The sequence below is a fragment of the Chanos chanos genome, chromosome 4 (assembly GCF_902362185.1).
Source record: "Chanos chanos chromosome 4, fChaCha1.1, whole genome shotgun sequence".
Taxonomy (NCBI): domain Eukaryota; kingdom Metazoa; phylum Chordata; class Actinopteri; order Gonorynchiformes; family Chanidae; genus Chanos; species Chanos chanos.
The window spans coordinates 2,303,540-2,321,672 of NC_044498.1; the positions used below are offsets into that span (position 1 = coordinate 2,303,540).

Below are 18,133 nucleotides of genomic sequence, written 5' to 3' on the forward strand. Positions count from 1 at the left end.
AAAATAAATAGCAAAATTAGCATCTAAAACATCTGATTTATTCTATGCAACTGTTTACAGCTATGAAATCCTTAGGTAATCGATGTGTTTACTCACGTTAACTGCGTGGTTGTTGTGACAACACTTGTGATCCCAGAACGGTAAAGCTAGCTATGGTTAGCTTCTGCTCACCTTGTGAAATTGGCGACGCATTAGCTAAGTGACTTGCTCTGTTAGCAGAGGGATAGAAATGTCCTTCAAAGGGCTACTTTTTACTTTTATACTTTGAGTACATTTCAGAGTCTGTACTTTTTCACTTTTTTTTACACAAGTATCTGTACTTCTACTTGAGTAAAGAATGTGTGTACGTTTGCCACCTCTGTCTGAAACAAATGAATATAAATGTTACCAATATCCTACAGCCTCCAATGTCTGAAGAAAGTGATTTGACTCTGTGATCTCTCCTTTACTGTGTGGCTGAAGTACTCAGAAAAAATCCAGAAAAGTTTCAGGCCAAATTTTGTGTCATCACGAGAAAGTATCTGTTGGTGGTAAATTGTCTGCTTGGCTCCATCATCATCATCATCATCATCATCATCATCATCAGAGCTTTTCTGAATGTCCGCAGTGACCTGTCCTTGGCAGATCAGAGTAATCTGCTTAGCAGAAACATAATGCTCCCAAATGGACAACAAACACCGAAACCACTCTCCACACAATCCCCCTGTTGTGTCGGTATTTAAAATCCACAGTGTGATGTTTATGTCAATACGATTTTACGACACTCACTATCTGCTCTATATCTGTACATATGTCTAAAAATATAAGATAAATCTATCATTTCTTTGGACCGTGGGGACAAAGACTTGGGCTTTGAACGGAAATTCACATTTGGGCTAGTCTCTTAACTAGCCCTGGCATCATTCACATTATCTCAGGTTCTTTTCTGTTCTCTGGGGAGCATTTTTCTTCCAGATATGTAATCTTGCCTAAGACTTAGATATTTGTCTACAGTCCACATACTGAAATGAGTACCTGAAGCTTTGGTTTTCCCAAAAAGAGAGGCATATTTAATTTGTTCTTATTGCAAACAGAGAAGGAAAAATTGACAAAGAGAGAGAGAGAGAGAGAGAGAGAGAGAGTGAGAGAGGCAGTGTGGGTGTGGAGGAGAAAGTGTGTGGCAGAGAGAGAGAGAGAGTAGTGAGAGGAAAAGTAAAAGGAGATCTTGGGAATAAGAGCATCATGTCCTAAGAGAGAGGAACAGAATGCAATGATTCAACAGACCTACTTCAGGAGAGAATTTTCAAAAGTATATTTTCAGCTGCCAATTATCAAGTCTCATTCAGCGGGGACTTTTCAGATGCGCAAAAACCTTTGTAAAAAAAAAAAAAAAAAGCACTTCAGAGAGGTAATTGTGGATGTTAAAGCTAAACGTCAGAGAGGACCCATCCGTTTCAGATGAATAGATTTCCGATGAGAGGGCAGAATTCCTGTAAGAATGATCAGTCATTTACAGACGCCCACACATGACTCTCACACAAAGCACTACCCTATTTTCTTTCTTTCTTTCTTTCTTTTTTTTTTTTTTTTGATTTCCAAAAGGCAAGGAACACGGAAAATTGCTTCCTCCAGGGTTCCAAACATGACTTTAGTTTCAGTTACACTGGGACTAAAAGTGCAGCACAGAGAACTAAAATAGTCTTCATTAGTCGCATTTGTTTACACCATGCTTCAACAAACAGGAAATTTTAGGCAAATGAAATCCCTTGTCCATTTCCTGTCCTGATGTTGTTCCTATGAAATATGTCCAAATGACTGAGTCAGTCTGTGTTTAAAGATTCATGCTGAAACACGGTGTGTATGTCAGAAGATAGCTTTACTTGACGAGTCACTGAGACGCTGGAAAAATCTACCTGCCAAGAGAGGGAGGTATTTTGGCATTTTGATCGGAAGGTGAACCGACAAGTTGAAATGGTTCCATTAAAGGCAGTAAGTCCTTTCTCTGATTACTTTGTCTGACATCATCACCTGTCAGGAACCAATGGGAATGTCAGATACACAGCATATGCGAATGACCCTGCCATTTGACCTTTTGCCTTGGTTTTCACCGTGTCGTCACGAGGAGTAATGTGAGAAATACAAGAAGAAGCTTCTTTGCTTATTGGCCTCTCTCTCTCTCTCTCTCTCTCACACACACGCACTGTCTCCCCTGTTAATATGTTAAAATGGACATACAAATGTCTGTATATGTGTCTTTCTTTTTCACCTGTTGCCAGCATGAGGGTGCAGTAAGAACCTTTTGTGTTGCCGTGTTTCCCTTCTAAACGCTTTTAAAAACTTTCAGTGACCTTCCTAAAAGAGTCATCCACATGTTTTAGGTAACCGTAGATGTTAGCAGCAGAAACACGAAATTTGTTCATTACTCACAGAATTGTTCAGAGAGATGTCACGACTTGCACCGGCATTGGCGGCAAATGAAACGCGTAATCACATTCTATCCTGCATGCCTTAACATTTTCACTTTCACACCATTTTGTCCTGTCAACTCAGGTAGCAGTAAGTTCATACAGTCTGGATCTACTTCAGCAGATGAGAATTTGTTATGGTTCAGGCATGTTGTGTCTGTGTCCTGATTTTCTGGAGAAGATTAATTGGCCAGTTAGCCACAAGGTATGTGGGCAAATGCCACTGAAGCAGTCGTCATATCCGTAACCATTTACGCTTGGAGGTTTTTGCCTCCTCTGTTCACCAAGGCTATCAGTTCCGCCTGTGCGCTATCTGTAAATAAAGAGTAGCTCATGGTAGCTGACAGTCCATCACCCCAGAAAAGCCAAAGACAGTGTTTCTGCCTGCGTAACGTAACCGCTAATCTCTAATTAAGAATTTATATCCCTTTTAATCAATAATGCAGTGACGGCAGTAAATCTCAAACTCTTTGCTCCGACTCCGCTGCTGGCGGGACACGCCGAGCGTCGGTAGTTAGCTGAAAAATTTCAGCCGACTTAAGTGTTGTTATAGTTTGCGCAGATCTCCAGGGCACATGAGACTGCGTTTAGACTTATTTGAACCAGTTTGATACAGGCCAAATTTCTGTTACCATACAAAATAAGCAGACTGACGGCCTCTGTCTATAGTGCCACCATAAACCACTGATGATGTGTTTTCCGAGTGAAACCCTCCATAGCTGTTGGGATTCTTTGAAGAACCTATATGTAAGTAAGTAAACGCTGGAAGAGTTTCTATAAAAAATAGATTCACTGAGAGCTCACTGGAGAGAGGAGAAGAGGAGCTTCCAGAGTTTTCAAAGTTTGATTTTACTCTCAATATTTTACAACTACTGCCCACCCCCCCCCCAACCCATAGAGAATCAGTGAAAATTATTTGGCATGTGGCATACAAGGACAACCTCCACACATAACACACACACACACACATACATACATATGTACACACACAAAAGCGTTGTGTGTTTGTGTGTATGTATGTGTGAAGGACATATATACGCACACACACACACACACACACATTGTGTGTGTGTGTGTGTGTGTGTGTGTGTTAAAGCTTATAAAAAATTTCAGTTACATATGGGCTATGTAAGCGTAGAACCTGGAACTTGAAGTCACGGTGAACATAGACCTCATCAGGAAATCTGCGGGAGGTCATTTTCAATTCTATTTCTAGGTCTTGTGTGGATTCTTTCTGTCTGCCTTTCTCCACACTCCAAACACACGCACACGTTTGATCGCAATCATTCTCTCTCTCTCTCTCTCTCTCTCTCTCTCTCTCTCTCTCTCTCTCTCCTCGAGCAAATCACTCAGTCTGTCGTGATCCTGTGACACAGTGGTAGCGATACCAGAAACACAGTTGAAGAGCGATTCATTTTCAAGTCTCCGTGTCACCGCGGTAAGAGGACTAAGAGGCGTACAGACAAAGCACTGTTGCTCGTCGGACGAAAACGAATTTTGCACAGGTAAGACGAAACTGCCACGATTTAAAGCGTATGTCGAAGCTCGGGCAGAAGGATGCCACTTAGAATATCTGCGTACGAGAAAAGAAAAACGCATGTAATTACTTTTGGAAATTTCGTGATTAATGGCGTAAACACATTGTTTTTAGTCACAAACTGCTTAATTTTTCTCGACAAATGGAATGAGTCGTTTCTGTTGCTAATCAGATAAACGAACAGATTACAGCCTGCGCGTTAAACTCAGTCTTCATGTTGAAACTTGTTGACAGTTCATTGGGAAAGTCTCTTTGAGTGGTAGTGGAGTCAGATGGTAAGGCATTCATTCCCAAGGCTACTTGATGTTACAGAATTCAAAACTGCGCCAAAAGAACGGAAACGCGAGTGTTTTGAAATTACAGCTAGGTATTTAAAATAAATTATAATGCTGTTGTAACCGCAACAAAAACCGATCTGACTTTGTTTCACTGTTGTTCCAAATGTGTCAACGCATTGTTATATAAGATAGCAAAACAGTATTCTGCCGTGGGTTTAATCGTTCATCACACGGTTAAAGAAGCATCCCTTCTCGTCGTTTGTTAAAATGTCAATAAAACACACGCTTCATGCGTCTTAATGGCATAAACAGTAGTGTCCCTTTGAAGTGCAGTGATATCAGCGCCTTGCAACTGCTGTAAACTGTTTAATTAATATTCCAGAACTCAGTCTCGTGCCTTTAAAATAAATCTCCCAATTACTTACTGCTTGGTATACTGGGGTATGTTTCAATACATTTTTTTCCTGAACACAAGGATAAGTTCCTTTGAATCAGTTTTCATTTAGTGGATTGTTGGTTTTGTTTTCAACGTATGGACCATATCCTTGGCGTTTTCGTTTTACGATCATTTCTCTTTCCTTGTTGTGGATAGTTATCTGCGTTTTAGAGGATGAGGATGTGGGGAGATTGTAACTCTGGTGGAGTAATCTGCTCTTGCTCGTTAGCCACTGGCTCGTGACAACAGTGTGTGCAGTCAGTGCAGCGTACCTCATTTCCCTGAATTTGAATAAGATTTTCCATCGCTCAGAGAGGGGGTGAACTCTGTCCTTGGACACAGCTTCGCTAAATTATTCAAAAGCCATCTCTATTTTTCACCCGGCAGCTATTGTGCTTAACCCCCACCCCATACCTGCAATTTCATGAAAACTGTAGCGTTTCAGTCGCTCATTTTCAGTTTTGTTTCTTGTCTCTCATCAAACAGCGCAGTGGCTATCTTCCCAATTTCCGGCCTCGGAACCACTTATATGTTTTAGATTTAACCCAACGCTACAGACCTGGCTCGACTAAGAATCTGTATTACATCTGTAGAATCTTAAACATGCGCCAGCACTAAGGTGCTGAGGGTATTCTAGACTTGGAATAGACTTGGACTTTTTGGGATCATCCAAGTCTAGAGTACTCAATATTCACTCAATATTATACCATGTGATAATTTTTTCCATACACTTTTCAAACATACACTCGAACACATTGATGTGTACCACTTTAGCATGCAATAACAAATATCACCTCAGCTCTCTTTAGCGGTTGCCCCTCTGAAAATATTTTGATGAGCAAATGAAGCCTTTGTGTGGACGCCCACTAAATGAGCCTTTCTGTGTTCCTTTGTCTCTGTATAAATGGCACCAAACTCATGTGTAGCTCTTTGATCCTTTACTCAAGCGTCATTTGTCTCTGTCGCTCACCCTCACCAATGAAAGCCCTCGTATGCTAACAAGCGCCTCTGTGCTCCTGGAGCGAGTCGCGTCAGCGCTGGCCACGATAATCATTATAACAAGCATGAATAATTAGTCCATTATCAATCAACGAGAGAGAGAGAGAGAGAGAGAGAGAGAGAGAGAGAGAGAGAGAGAATGAAAACAACTAACCGCTTTTCCTCATGCCGTCAAACAGCACACTAGGCGACTGTGCGTATCTGATTGACCAAATCGTACGTTTAATGTTCCTCCTGCTTCTTTATCGCTATGGTGGTCTCTTGTTTAACTTAATTCTGTAGAAGTGTACAAATAGTTTAATAAAGCATCTCCCCCCCCACCCCCCCATCCTCTCCTCTTTTTTTCCCTCCCCCTTTATGCTTTCTTTCATCTGCCCACTCACGGTTACCTCTTCTTTAGTTTAGTACTCTCTTTGAGATAACATGAAGAGACAGTCTGGTCCCCCGTGGGCCACTCTGCGTTGTGATGTTGGTATCCTCTCCTCTCTGTGAGAATACTAAAGTCCCACAAAGGGAACTGTCTGGAAGCGGCACTTCTTTTGGGTGGGCCACCCTTTTAACACCCGTTACCTGTTGTGCCCAGTGCAGTAGTGGAGCCATCGCACATCAAAGCGTGGGTCCTGCTTCAGTCTGATCAGAGATCTGCAGCAAGCCTCAAACAGACAGGCGTTATCCATGTTAATGAACATCTGGGGGGATTGTTATTCATTTAAGCATCAGGCGTGTTTAGACACTCACAGAGATGGTGAATGGTCATGGATCAGGGTGGTATTCCAGAAAGCGGGTTTAGTGAAAACTCTGAGTTAGTTAACTCTGAGTAAGTAGTAAACTTCCTAATAGAAGAGCCCTATGGCTGTGTTTTGCTAGGAGAATGAAGCCATAGGGCTCCTCTATTAGGGGGTTTACTACTTACTCTGAGTTAACTAACTCAGAGTTTTCACTAAACCCGCTTTCTGGAACACTCCCCAGATGTTTTGGAGGGCTGAGGCTCTGCTGTTTTTTATTTTTCTCTTGCCTCGTAATTAGAGAGTGATTTTGACCCTCGTAACAGGTGTGTGTTTACTATTCAGCCAATCAGTGAGTGCCGTGGTCAGTGGAAATGAGAAGCTGCAGGTCCCTCCAGAACCCTGAAGTTGATCATTAGGATGCACAGCCGAAAATCAACATTGAAGTGACCTTACTGCCCCGTGTAATATTAATAGCAGGTTTGCTGATGACATGAGCAAATGATCAAAATGTTACTTTTCCTATTTCGTTGCTTAGTTTGGCCACATATTGACTGATAACTGAAAAGCCTACTTGAAAGGGGTTAGTGATCTTTATCAGCTCTGCGGTTCAAAATGAAACCTTTGATATTGTTCCAGGTTGAATCCTTTCAAAGGCGGCACTCGAATTATAAAAGCATGTCTTTTTATTGACCAGTCGTCTCCTTGGCAACTGCAGGGTATCGTGCACGTTTTGGGGGGGGGGGGGGGGGGGTGCTAGCTTAGTCAGACAGCCCAGACTCTGTGTACATATGTGCCCGACTCAGAGCGAAAAACCCGTACCCCACACAGGACCAGCTGGACGACACCTCTGTCTCTAACATGGCACGATCTCTGGGGAGAGGGAAGCTCTGCGTTTAGTCTTTAGACTGATTCCTTTACTATGTGTATCTGTATCTGAGCTAAAATACATGTGTTTAAGCTCTGTGCATTAAATCTATGCCTTGTTTACTGAGTTCTGTTAACTTCTGTATTACTCTGTGTGAGGCCTGTAAGATAGCTGAAGTTTACAAAGTAATCAGCTCAAACAGATACTGGTGTGAATGAAGGGCTGAATGGCCTTCTTTTTGCTGGTAATTTGAGTTTCTTACACAGACTGAACATTACTGTAATTGAACTTTGACCCCCCCCCCCCCTTTTGTTCTAATGAAATTAGTTTAGTGACTGGAATCCAACAGGGTTGAATAGGAACAGTATATCAAAATTCACACTACGTTTGATGTCTGAGGTTAACAGAGACACCATGGTGTTCAGGTTCTATTTACATACAGCCATGTGCTCAGTTTCCTCATACCCCGCTTTCTGAGAAGGAAGCTAAATTCACACCATCAGGAAGGAAGCACAGCTCTGAAACAGCTGTAGCCAAATGATGAGCTGAGAACGAAAGTTGTGGGGAGGGGTGGGGGGGTTGGAGGTGGGGTGAGGGTGGGGGGTATCTTTTCTCATTTCAGCTTCACTGACTGCAGTGCCATTGTAGTTTTAAACAGTGCAGGTGCCAGGGCAGCAGCAGGCTTGGTCGCATTCATAGGCAAATGAGTGAGTGACGAAGTCACAGGCCGGGCATTACTCTGACAGTCGCGTCTTTGTCTCTGTGTGGAGCGTACATTCTCTTCCGTTTCTTTACTCTTTCTTTCTTTCATTATTTATTTTTTCAGATTGGAGACTGGACATTATGACAGAGGTCATGAACAGCTGTGAGACAGCCGTGGCGGATTTCGGAGTGAGCGGTACCAGTGAGGACCAGGGCATTTCTTTTCAGGTGGGACTAGAGGGCTCTTATAGTGTAACAGTTTAATGTATGGTAAACATAAACATGTACATGAATTCTCTCTCTCTTTACTCCTTACTGCTCTCTCTCTCGCTCTCTCTCTCACTCTCTCTCTCTCTGTCTCTCTCTCCCAAACTCTCTCTCTCTCTTTCTCTCACACACACACACACACGCACACACACACACGTATGAACTGATGTGGAGCACAGAGCCAGCAGCGCTGAGTGACACAATCAGTTTCCATACACACACACACACACACACACACACACACATACGCAGACTCTGCGCTGTGATCTGTAAGCTGGTTGTTCTGTTTCTTTAACCTTGTGTCTGGTTCTGCTGGGCTCCCTGTCGGCCCCTGACGGGCGTTAATGTCCCTCCATCGCTCTCTGTCGCTGGGATCTATTTCTGTCCATCTCTCCCGCCGCCTGACTGGTGTCCCTCTCATTCTGCTCTCCTCAATGAAAAAGAAAATTTGATGTGTGCTCTCTGAAGGAGTTCGGATTTGTCTCAGAGCTCAGGAAAGGTTGAAAGGTCATGAGTATTGCTATGTGTGTGTGTTTTTTTTTCTTGTCTGCTATGATGAGCAGGCTAAAGAGGACTCGTGTGAAAATTTTTCATCCGTCATGTGATTATGGTCGACATCAACCAGGTTTTTTATTTCGTACATACAACCATCAGTCATTTCACACACCCACCTTACCATCCATCCTTCATCCAGCCGCATCTTCACCTACACACACACACACACACACACACACACACAACCTTCTTTTAGTTCTAAAGATGTCCACAAGTTTGAGTGACCTGCAAAACACACACACACACACACACACACACCGACATTTTTTCACATAGAGCTCACAATGACACACGACATGAGTCACATCCTGCTCTCCTGAACTCCACACAGACCTCTCCTGTGGCAGGAGGACACAGGCATGGTGTGCTGCGAATGCCAAGCACCTCATTACTGCAGATTCCCCCAGCAGCACTTAACAGCGCCTCTGAGGAGCAGGCAGTGCTGCTGAATGGCCTCCAAACATATGTTTACTCCTCTTCTGAATGATGTTCAGGGCAACAGACCTCCGTCTCATGCCTCTGATTGGACAGCAGACCTCCATCTCATGCCTCTGACTGGACAAAGTGCTCATGCAGAGATACTCACACACAAACCTGATGCTGGAATGTCTTCAGGTCAGAACTGGAGGGTTGTTAATAGGACCATCTCAAAAGTGTTCAAGAGTGTCTGTTGTGCAGTCTCTCTCTCTCTCTCTCTCTCTCTCTCTCTCTCTCTCTCTCTCTCTCTTTCTCTGTCTCTCTCTCTCTCTCTGTCTCTCTCTCTCTCTCTCTCTCTCTCTCTCTCTGTGGTGATGTCCCCCAGTGTCCGGAGGACATGTGGAATTAAATAGCTCTTTTATGGTTTAGTAAAAACGGAAGTTCTGACTTCGCTTTGCGTGCACAGGAAGCTGCAGAAGTGAAGTGGTTGAAGTGAGGTTACGTTTCTCATTTGCAGTCCTGTGTGTAACCTGGACAGCGTGTATTCAGTGTTGTCCATCTGACACAGATAACTCATGCATTTCAAAGGCTTGGACAAAGAGGTCAGGATGTGTAAAGCAGATGAGCTGATTTAGTGTTGGTTTGGATTGAAAAGATGATGTGCAGTGAATTCCGTGGAGTGTGTTTGTGGCACTTTCTTTTAGAGTTTTGCCTGGTGCACTGAGCATCGTTTCCCACACAGACGTCTGTCATCCTTCTCTGCTTATGATTGTGGAGAATGTTCTAATTACCAAAAGAGCAGAACTGTGAGCAGACAGAGGTGAAGACTTAACGTAGGGAAAAATCCCCTCGCAGTTATGGCCTCAGAGAGAGAGAGAGGCGTGTCGTAAACATAACCATACAGTTGCATGTATGACTAAGCCAGTAACGATACTTAAAAGTTGTACAGCCAATCAGGGATGTTTCTAGATTGATCTTATTCACAGGTGGACGTGTTCAGCCCAGTAACGTGTGTAGCATCGTAGTTGCATGAGGAAAATATGATAAACACTTCCAGTCTCTGTCCAAGGAGAGAAGGAAGGAGAGAGAGAGAGAGAGAGAGAGGTAGAGAGAGAGAGAGAGAGAGAGAGAGAGAGAGAGAGCGAGAGGGAGAGAGAGAGAGAGAGAGAGAGAGAGAGAGAGCGAGAGGGAGAGAGAGAGACAGAGAGAGAGGGAGAGAGAGAGAGAGAGAGGGAGAGAAGGAGAGAGAGAGAGAGAGAGAGAGAGAGAGAAATGCAGAACAAAATGTATAGCAAAACACAACAGATTTCATGAGAGTATATACATATGTGTACATGTATTAAAAAAGAATATAAATACGTTTTGATGACAAATTTGCACTCTGCCACTCTGCTGTAGTGGCGTTTCCTCTGTGTATATCTGTGATTTAAGTAAAGTGCACCGTTACAATCTTACTGTTTCAATCCTACGTCTCACGTCTGCCCAGATCTTCCCTGATTCTCATGAGCGGTTTCCTAAGCTGTCCAAGCGTCTGCCGTCGATTGTGGTGGAGCCCACGGAGGGCGGTGAGGTGGAGAGTGGCGAGCTCCGCTGGCCTCCTGATGACCTCAGCTCCAAGGTTGAACCCAGAGACGCCCAGGCCCAAGCCACAGGTCAGAGACCACCCCAGCCTCGATTACACTCAATTCATAAACAGAAGTCTAAATGTGTCTAAAATCTCTCGAATGATGACATCCAGTCACACTACTCATTAGAGTGGGCCATAACGTGTGATTGTACCTCCATGTCAGTGGAGATTTCTGAGAAGAGCCTGAGTTAGCACTGGGTAGCCCCCCCACCCCACCCCACCCCACCCCACCCCCACTGCAAAACTGGGCAGTTTTCAGACTTTCAGAGTTTTCCACTCTACTCCTGATCTCTGGTATTGACTGTCACGTCAGGGCGCTGCTTAGCTGACTTTGGTGGGTTTGAACTGACGTAGAGTAAAAGCCGGCATACACTGGAGGCTCTCATTAACTCCAGTGTTTGTGAATAATATGTAAATGCTGACTGCTCTGGTGTGGGACTGGACTCTCATAAAGACAGTGTAAGGTGGTGGGCATGCGTGAGAGCATTTTGTGAAAATGACTTTGTGTGTTTCAGGTGAAACGACAGCGGAGGGTTCTGAGGTGGACAGAGCGGTGACAAACTGAAAGGTGATAGCTAGCACTGATCCAGCGTTTCACTGTGAATGTCTTCATGATGGCCGGGAATAAACAGTCTGGACGTGACAGGCTGCTCTGCTAACGTTTTACTCTAGCACTGCCTACCTGTTGGTAGACTTCCACTCCAGTAGATGGGGCTGTGATTGGAAAGACTGGCTTTATTTAAATAGCTCCTGTGCCAAACTATAGCGGTAGCCAGCTGTCATTGAGTTGTCAGGTTTTTTTTGTTTGTTTGTTTGTTTGTTTGTTTGTTTGTTTGGTTTTCTTTTTTCCTTGCGTCATGAATAGTTCATAATGGATAAGATAGAGTTAAATTATCTATGGTCTTTTTGTAAAGATATATTGATAATGATGTATTACTTCGCGTAGGACCAAAATATAAAATCATTCAGCCCCAACCCATTGAAACTAACTCAGCAGTGTGATTTTTCAGTTTGACTTTTCATACAGGAACATAAATTATGTGTGTCACAGGTTCAAATACTATGTATACTACTTCCTCATAAACTGTCAAATTGTATAGCGAGTAACATTTTACACAGCTTTTTTTTAAAAAAAAATCCTTATTCTGAATGCTGTTGTCTTTATGACAGTGGCTGTAATATACGTTCAGTGAGGCTGTGTGTTGTGTGACTTCGGTTTGTTTCCGTCTCATTCACTGTCGATGTATTTGCTGTTTGCACACTGAGGTGGCACGCTGGCTGTATGAGAGTGTAGACCTTTGGCTCTTTCCATGTAAACTTTTTTCTCACAGCAGATTGACCTTAAAAGTCAATCTGCTGTCCAACGAACCAACGAAGCCCTCCAACTCCCAAGTTTTACATAACGTTGTCCCCGCCGCTTGTCATAATCCCGTCTTAAATTCGGCCTGCCCCCAGCGCGTCGGCCTTCACATGTCAAAGAGCTTCAGCGTCTTCTGTTTACGGTTTAATTTATGATTGGCTAACATGTGTTGCTGTATGCCTGTCTATGACCATCAAAATATTTGATTTTATAATCCCTAACTGAATTTCTATGTCTAAGAAAAATGTCCTGTCTCTGTAAAAAGAAAAAAGAAAAAGAAGTCTGTTTAAAAAAGAGGCTTTTTTTTTTTCACCTGAATTCATGGGAAGCTTGTTATCGCTTAGCCGCACTTCCCTGTAAATGAGATTTATAAATAGCTTGCTTTGACAGCATATTAAAAGCTCACGTGCAGGATCTCTCTCTCTCTCTCTGTCTCTGTCTGTGTGACATGTCAGTGTTTTTATGGTATTTCATTGTGGTGATGAGACAAACACTGAGTGTATCTGCTCCTCCACACCACAGCTGTCACTGTCTGAGTCTGCCAGTCCAGCCCACAACAAAACACCGACAGCCTCTCTCTCCACACTAACACCGTTAGGTCCCCGCCTCGCGTTTTCCCCGCTGTCCGCGGCTGTGAATTTCCACCACCCTACCTTTCCAGCTGAACCTCGGTCAAACCGAAGGAGTTTTGAATGGAAGGAAACGGGTTTACGCTCACATTCATTGGTTCGGCTGACGCTCATATCCAGAGCAGGACGTTTGTCTGGAAAACGAAGGAAGTAGGGGGATATGCAGCGGCTACACACGTCCAGAGGGACCTCGTCGTAACACAAACCGCAGGATAAGTGTAGCGTGAGTGCTACGAGCAGAGTTAAGCAGGAAGTCACAGCAGTGTCCCTACAATAGAAGTACAACGTTTACAGAAACAATGGAACAAATAAAGTGTGAATAATACCAGTCAGGCTAAAAAAAAAATTAGAGGAATGACTTGTCAGGGTGTGTCAAAAAGCAATGAATGACTGTACAGTTGTGAATGGTGCTGGGAGTTCAGTGCATCACGGCGGGGTCAAGGTCACGTTAATTCTCCTCGAAGGACACGTTCGCTAGACAGATGCTTTAAGAGGACAGCGGCAGAGAGAGGAGCCGGCCCCTGGGAGACAGGACACGGCCCATTTGGAACAGGTGACGTATGAATGCCGGGACCTGACGATCTAAAACGGATTCTCTCTCGTTTTTCCCGTCTTCAACAAAGAAACACGGGTCACTGTTCTTTTCCACAAGGAAAAAAACAAAACAAAAAAACAAAAACAAACGTTCAAAAATAACTGCTTTCTGAAAAGAACTGGAAGTTTTGGAAAGATGCCCCAATGAGAATAGATGCTTTTCTTTTGCTCGTCAGATGAGTTATGACTGTTCCATTGCACAAAAAGATTTACACACACACACACACACACACACACACACACACACATCCACCAGCTCCTCTACCTTTCCACCCACATATGTGTGGACACACGCACTCAGCCTTCAAGGTTTTCTGAGGGATGTGTGAGTGAATGGAAAAGACAGGTAGGTGGACAGACAATGTTCTCTTTTGCCCATTGAGAAATCAAATTTCGAGACGTGACTGATATTTCTGTATTCCTTCTAAGAGGTCCTCTGGATCCAAAGCAAGTCAACTACCCCCCCACCCCCACCCCCACCCCCACCCCAACCCGACGTGTCGTAATTGTCTCCAGTCTCTGCCCCCATCACTTCTTAATTTAGCTCACAAGTTCAGCCTCCCCAGGTCTCCTCTCACGTCTCAACTCCGTTTCTTTTGACTCAGGGCTCCTCGAAGTTATTTTTCTTTTTTCTTTTTCAAGCCCACGCCTATGCGCTTTAGAACTCGGCGACGTGCCAATCAGCCCTGGCAGAGAGAAGTGGGGCGCGTACCCTTTGTAAAGACTACGCTCTCTTATTATCTCATCCCACTCGACCCACCTGCAGTCACTTAATTGGACTCGTTCCTGTCGTTTTACATCAGAAATCGGGCTTCTTATGGTACAGACCCCTTTCCCTCCACGGTCACCTACCCCCACACTCTCTCTCTCTCTGGGTTTTTATTTTTTTTTTTTTTCTTTTGTGCGCTACAGGGCCCTTGTGTGGCGTGCTTGTGGCACTGGCGTCAGTCTGAGCGGTGCTGTTGCCACAGTAACATCCTTGTTGTACAGGCACCGCTGTCGCGTCTCGACGTCCCCGGCGCTCAGCGGCGCAGCTACTGGGTTATGTTCACAATAATGACAACACAGTCGCTCTCATCCTGCGATATTCATATCATGATTATTCAATAGCGATAGGATGAACAGCAGGATGGCTCGATTACCACACAGTCTTTGTGATGCTTTTGGGTTTCCTTAAATGTTTTTTTTTTTTTTTTTTTTAATCGACTCTAACAAGGAATCGTTTCCCACTGTTAGACAATTAGTTCATTGCTTGTTTAGTCATAAGCGCTTAGAGGTGGCCATTCATCCACACTGGTATGGTGGTTCCCTCTAAATGACACATCTGTCTACTTCTTGTAGGTGACTTTTTTTCTTTCCTTTTACACACACATTAAGCACATCACTCCTGTGCCGACTCCCTCCGCACAGGCCGCTCCCCCACCTGCCACCAACTACAGACGCTGTCACTCCAGAAAGGCAACACAAAGATCAAAGGTGGAGGTTTAAGGTAGTGTTCCAAATGTATGTCGTTCCCACAACCAAACGGCATCACTTTTCCTTAAAAGACTTGTTATTATAGAGCGTTTTGAGTGTCTTTGTGCACCTGCGTTATCAAAATGTGCCGCATCCCAGTCGACAGTCTCTACTCCTGTAGGAAACACTGCTTTACTGGATGTCAGTCAAATTAACATAGTAGTAGGTTAGTAGTATCAGTTAACCCGAGGGTGTCAAAAAATCTAGTCCTGGAGGGCCATGGTCCGGCTGTTTTTCTGGTCGACCAACTAAATACTATCTCTGATTGGCTGAGGCGCGTGCACACCTGTTTTCAAGGTGAAAATCAACAGGTAACTAAACAAGAGGTGAAAACAAAAACCATCAGGATTCTGGCCCTCCAGCACCGGATTTTGACAGCTCTGAGTTAACTAAACCATGAATTCACTTGTTCAGTGGTTACATCACATGACCTCTTGCCTTGTTTGCCTCTGCTCTTTTCAGGATCTCAGAACAGTCAGAACAGCCATCTGGCTTAGATCTCAGTGACATACGAACTGTTAAAGGATTACAGTGCTGAGATAAAGAGATTTTATGAGATCTGCGGGAAAGAGGTTTTGGGACGGCCAGTGAATCCAGAGAAAACTACATTAAAAAAAAAACAAAACAAAACATGAGGTGTGAGCGTAAGAACCTTGGTCTCTTACAACAGGGACAATGCGACATTGTCCATTGGTGATTTTAAGATGTATGTGACGTATCTCTCTTTGATGTATCAAAGAGAGAGGATTTAATAGTGCTTATAGCCTGCTAATGTGAGACTAGTAGGACATCCAACCCCAGCTAAACACCCAAAACTCATCCAGCGCAGAACAGGGCTGGAGTCTAGACCAGTCCAGCCGCTCTGTGGACCAGCGACGGTGTTCACGCCGTGAAAGGGGAAAAACGTCTTCCCTGCGAGACCGCAACGTTAAATGCACCTTTTTAAACTCCACTTAGACTTGTGGGGATTGGAGTCAATTTCCCAGTGTAATGCAGTGTGGAAAAATGAAAAGTCACACAGACGACCTGACAGGGCAGGACGAGGAAAGCGCGGGCGAGGGGGATGTAGAAAGAGAGAGAGAGAGAACTTGAAAGTTTTAGAAGTGAAAACCGATACTATTTTTTTCTTTTGTTTGTGGTGGAGAGGGAAATAGCTTGAGGCGATTTTGGCATGTGAAAAGACCAGGCAGTTTGATTAGAGAACTCTTGCCTGCGGCTGTGCTGCATTCACGATTGAACACTCAGAAGTATTCAGCTCCTCCGGTTTCGTTAGGCGTGTGTTTGACGGTTTTAAGGACTCATGGACTCCGGGATAAAATCACCATTCATTCTGCTCACTTTCATTTAAACTCATTTATAAAGAGATCAGGACTAACTATTTTTAGAACGCATTGAACTGAATTCTATGCATTCAGACAAAAAATGTGGGTTCCTCCTCCAAAGAGCGCACAGAGGGGCTGCTTTGATGCTGGGGTCCACTCTGGCATCCGTCCTGGTCCAGACGCAGACGAGTGAAGCCGACAGCGGAACAGCAAATGCTTGACTGAGGTCAGGATAAGCCCAATTCAGTCCTGGATGGTTCTGATGAGTATGATGGCATTTTATTGCAAACACTGACCCTTATAGAACTGACAAAATGACATTACTGGTTTGACAATATCTCTGCTCACCAGTTGCTCACCATTCTCAAAAATGGTCCTGAAAAAAAGGAAGTGTACAGGAAATGTGGATGTTGATTATTCACACTAACTTAACCCAGCCAGACCTGGCAATCACACACACACCCATGCACACATACACACACACACACACACACACACACACCAATGTTCACACATTTATAAATACACCTAAACACAAGAGGGATGAAAATCAGCATTCAGAAGCACAGGAGAGAAGTGAGAGTCTGTGGGCATTTCTCTGAGTGTGTCTGTGACTGGGTGCCGCTTCCATTTCTGGGCCTGTGGTCTGAAACCCACTGAGATCTAAGGCCACATGCTGGGGCCAAGCTCACCCACCTCCCCCTGCCAACAGCCCAGCTGCTGCACTAAAGTAACAGCTGATATTTACGCTGGAAATGTCAGACCCAGTTGTGTCTTCCAGCTGAGCAGAGCTCTGGCTGAGTCTCTCTCTCTCTCTCTCTGTCACACACACACACACACACACACACACACACACACACACACACACAGTCACATATAGTGCTGTGAGGATGTATGGCTGAAGGGCATTTTGTAATGTCACTCAAAGTGTGTTTCTGTCATGTCCTCCAGGGCGATGAGAATATGAGGATAATATACATTATGTGTGTGTGTGTGTGTGTGTGTGTGTGTGTGTGTGTGTAAGACTGGGAAGCAAAGCCAGAACTCTGTGTGTGTGTGTGTGTGTGTGTGTGTGTGTGTGTGGTGAACTGCAGTGGTTGTTCAGTGGACAACTGGACCCTGTTTTTTTACCTCCTACCTTTCTCTCTCTCTTTCTCTCTCTCTCTCCCTCTCTCTCTCTCTCTCTCTCTCTCTCTCTCTCTCTCTCTCTCTCTCTCTCTCTCTCTCTCCCCCTCTGTGTCTCTGTGGAACAGGGTAAAATAACTGGTCTAGATGAAGTGTTAAAAATCTATCTGAGGCTGTCATTGCCTGAGCTACCTGTCATCTGTAATCAGGCTGCATGTCACTTCAGTGGAAAAATGGAACTAAGCAAAGAAGAACTGTGCGAGATCTGTTCAGTGGCTGTCAGCGCCCGTGTGTGTGTGTGTGTGTGTGCGTGTGTAAATGTTTGTTTGTCTGAGAGTGACCACACAGACTGGTAAACGTCTCTGTTTCTTTTCACATCTTATTTTTGGGAGTTGGGTGGACTCATGGATATCAGTTATCAGCCTCTGCTAGCCTACACGGTTACAAGGCCCGGAAGTATACCTGTGTGTGTGTGTGTGTGTGTGTGTGTGTGTGTGTGTGTGTGTGTGTGTGTGTGTGTGTAAGATACAGACTCCCGGGGGGATGTGTCTATGGTAACCTACCTGTGTACCTGCCCGGTCAAAACTGCCACTGAGCTTCATGTAAAATAGATATATGTCTGCCTGAGCCACAGTTATTAATATTGCATAAATACAGTGCGTACTGTCATGGAAATCTTTAGACGTCACTGTTGAGAGAAAAGAACCTGTTACGGGCTGGACAGGATGAAAAT

General features: G+C 44.2%; 1 protein-coding gene across 1 annotated transcript; it reads left to right on the forward strand.

Annotated features, from left to right (window-relative positions):
* Window positions 1-8,130: 8,130 nt before the first annotated feature.
* On the forward strand, window positions 8,131-11,420 carry LOC115809190 (protein LBH). Its single transcript, XM_030770757.1, has 3 exons — window positions 8,131-8,217; window positions 10,715-10,880; window positions 11,371-11,420. The coding sequence occupies exons 1-3, from the start codon at window positions 8,131-8,133 to the stop codon at window positions 11,418-11,420; spliced, it is 303 nt and encodes a 100-aa protein (XP_030626617.1).
* Window positions 11,421-18,133: the final 6,713 nt, after the last annotated feature.

What these genes read in the sequence shown, in the direction of transcription:
- LOC115809190 (XM_030770757.1), top strand. Translation starts at nt 8,131, where the DNA reads ATGACAGAGGTCATGAACAGCTGTGAGACAGCCGTGGCGGATTTCGGA. An exon ending in ACCAGGGCATTTCTTTTCAG is followed by an intron (nt 8,218 to 10,714) that starts GTGGGACTAGAG and finishes ACGTCTGCCCAG; the next exon opens with ATCTTCCCTGATTCTCATGA. An exon ending in CGCCCAGGCCCAAGCCACAG is followed by an intron (nt 10,881 to 11,370) that starts GTCAGAGACCAC and finishes TGTGTGTTTCAG; the next exon opens with GTGAAACGACAGCGGAGGGT.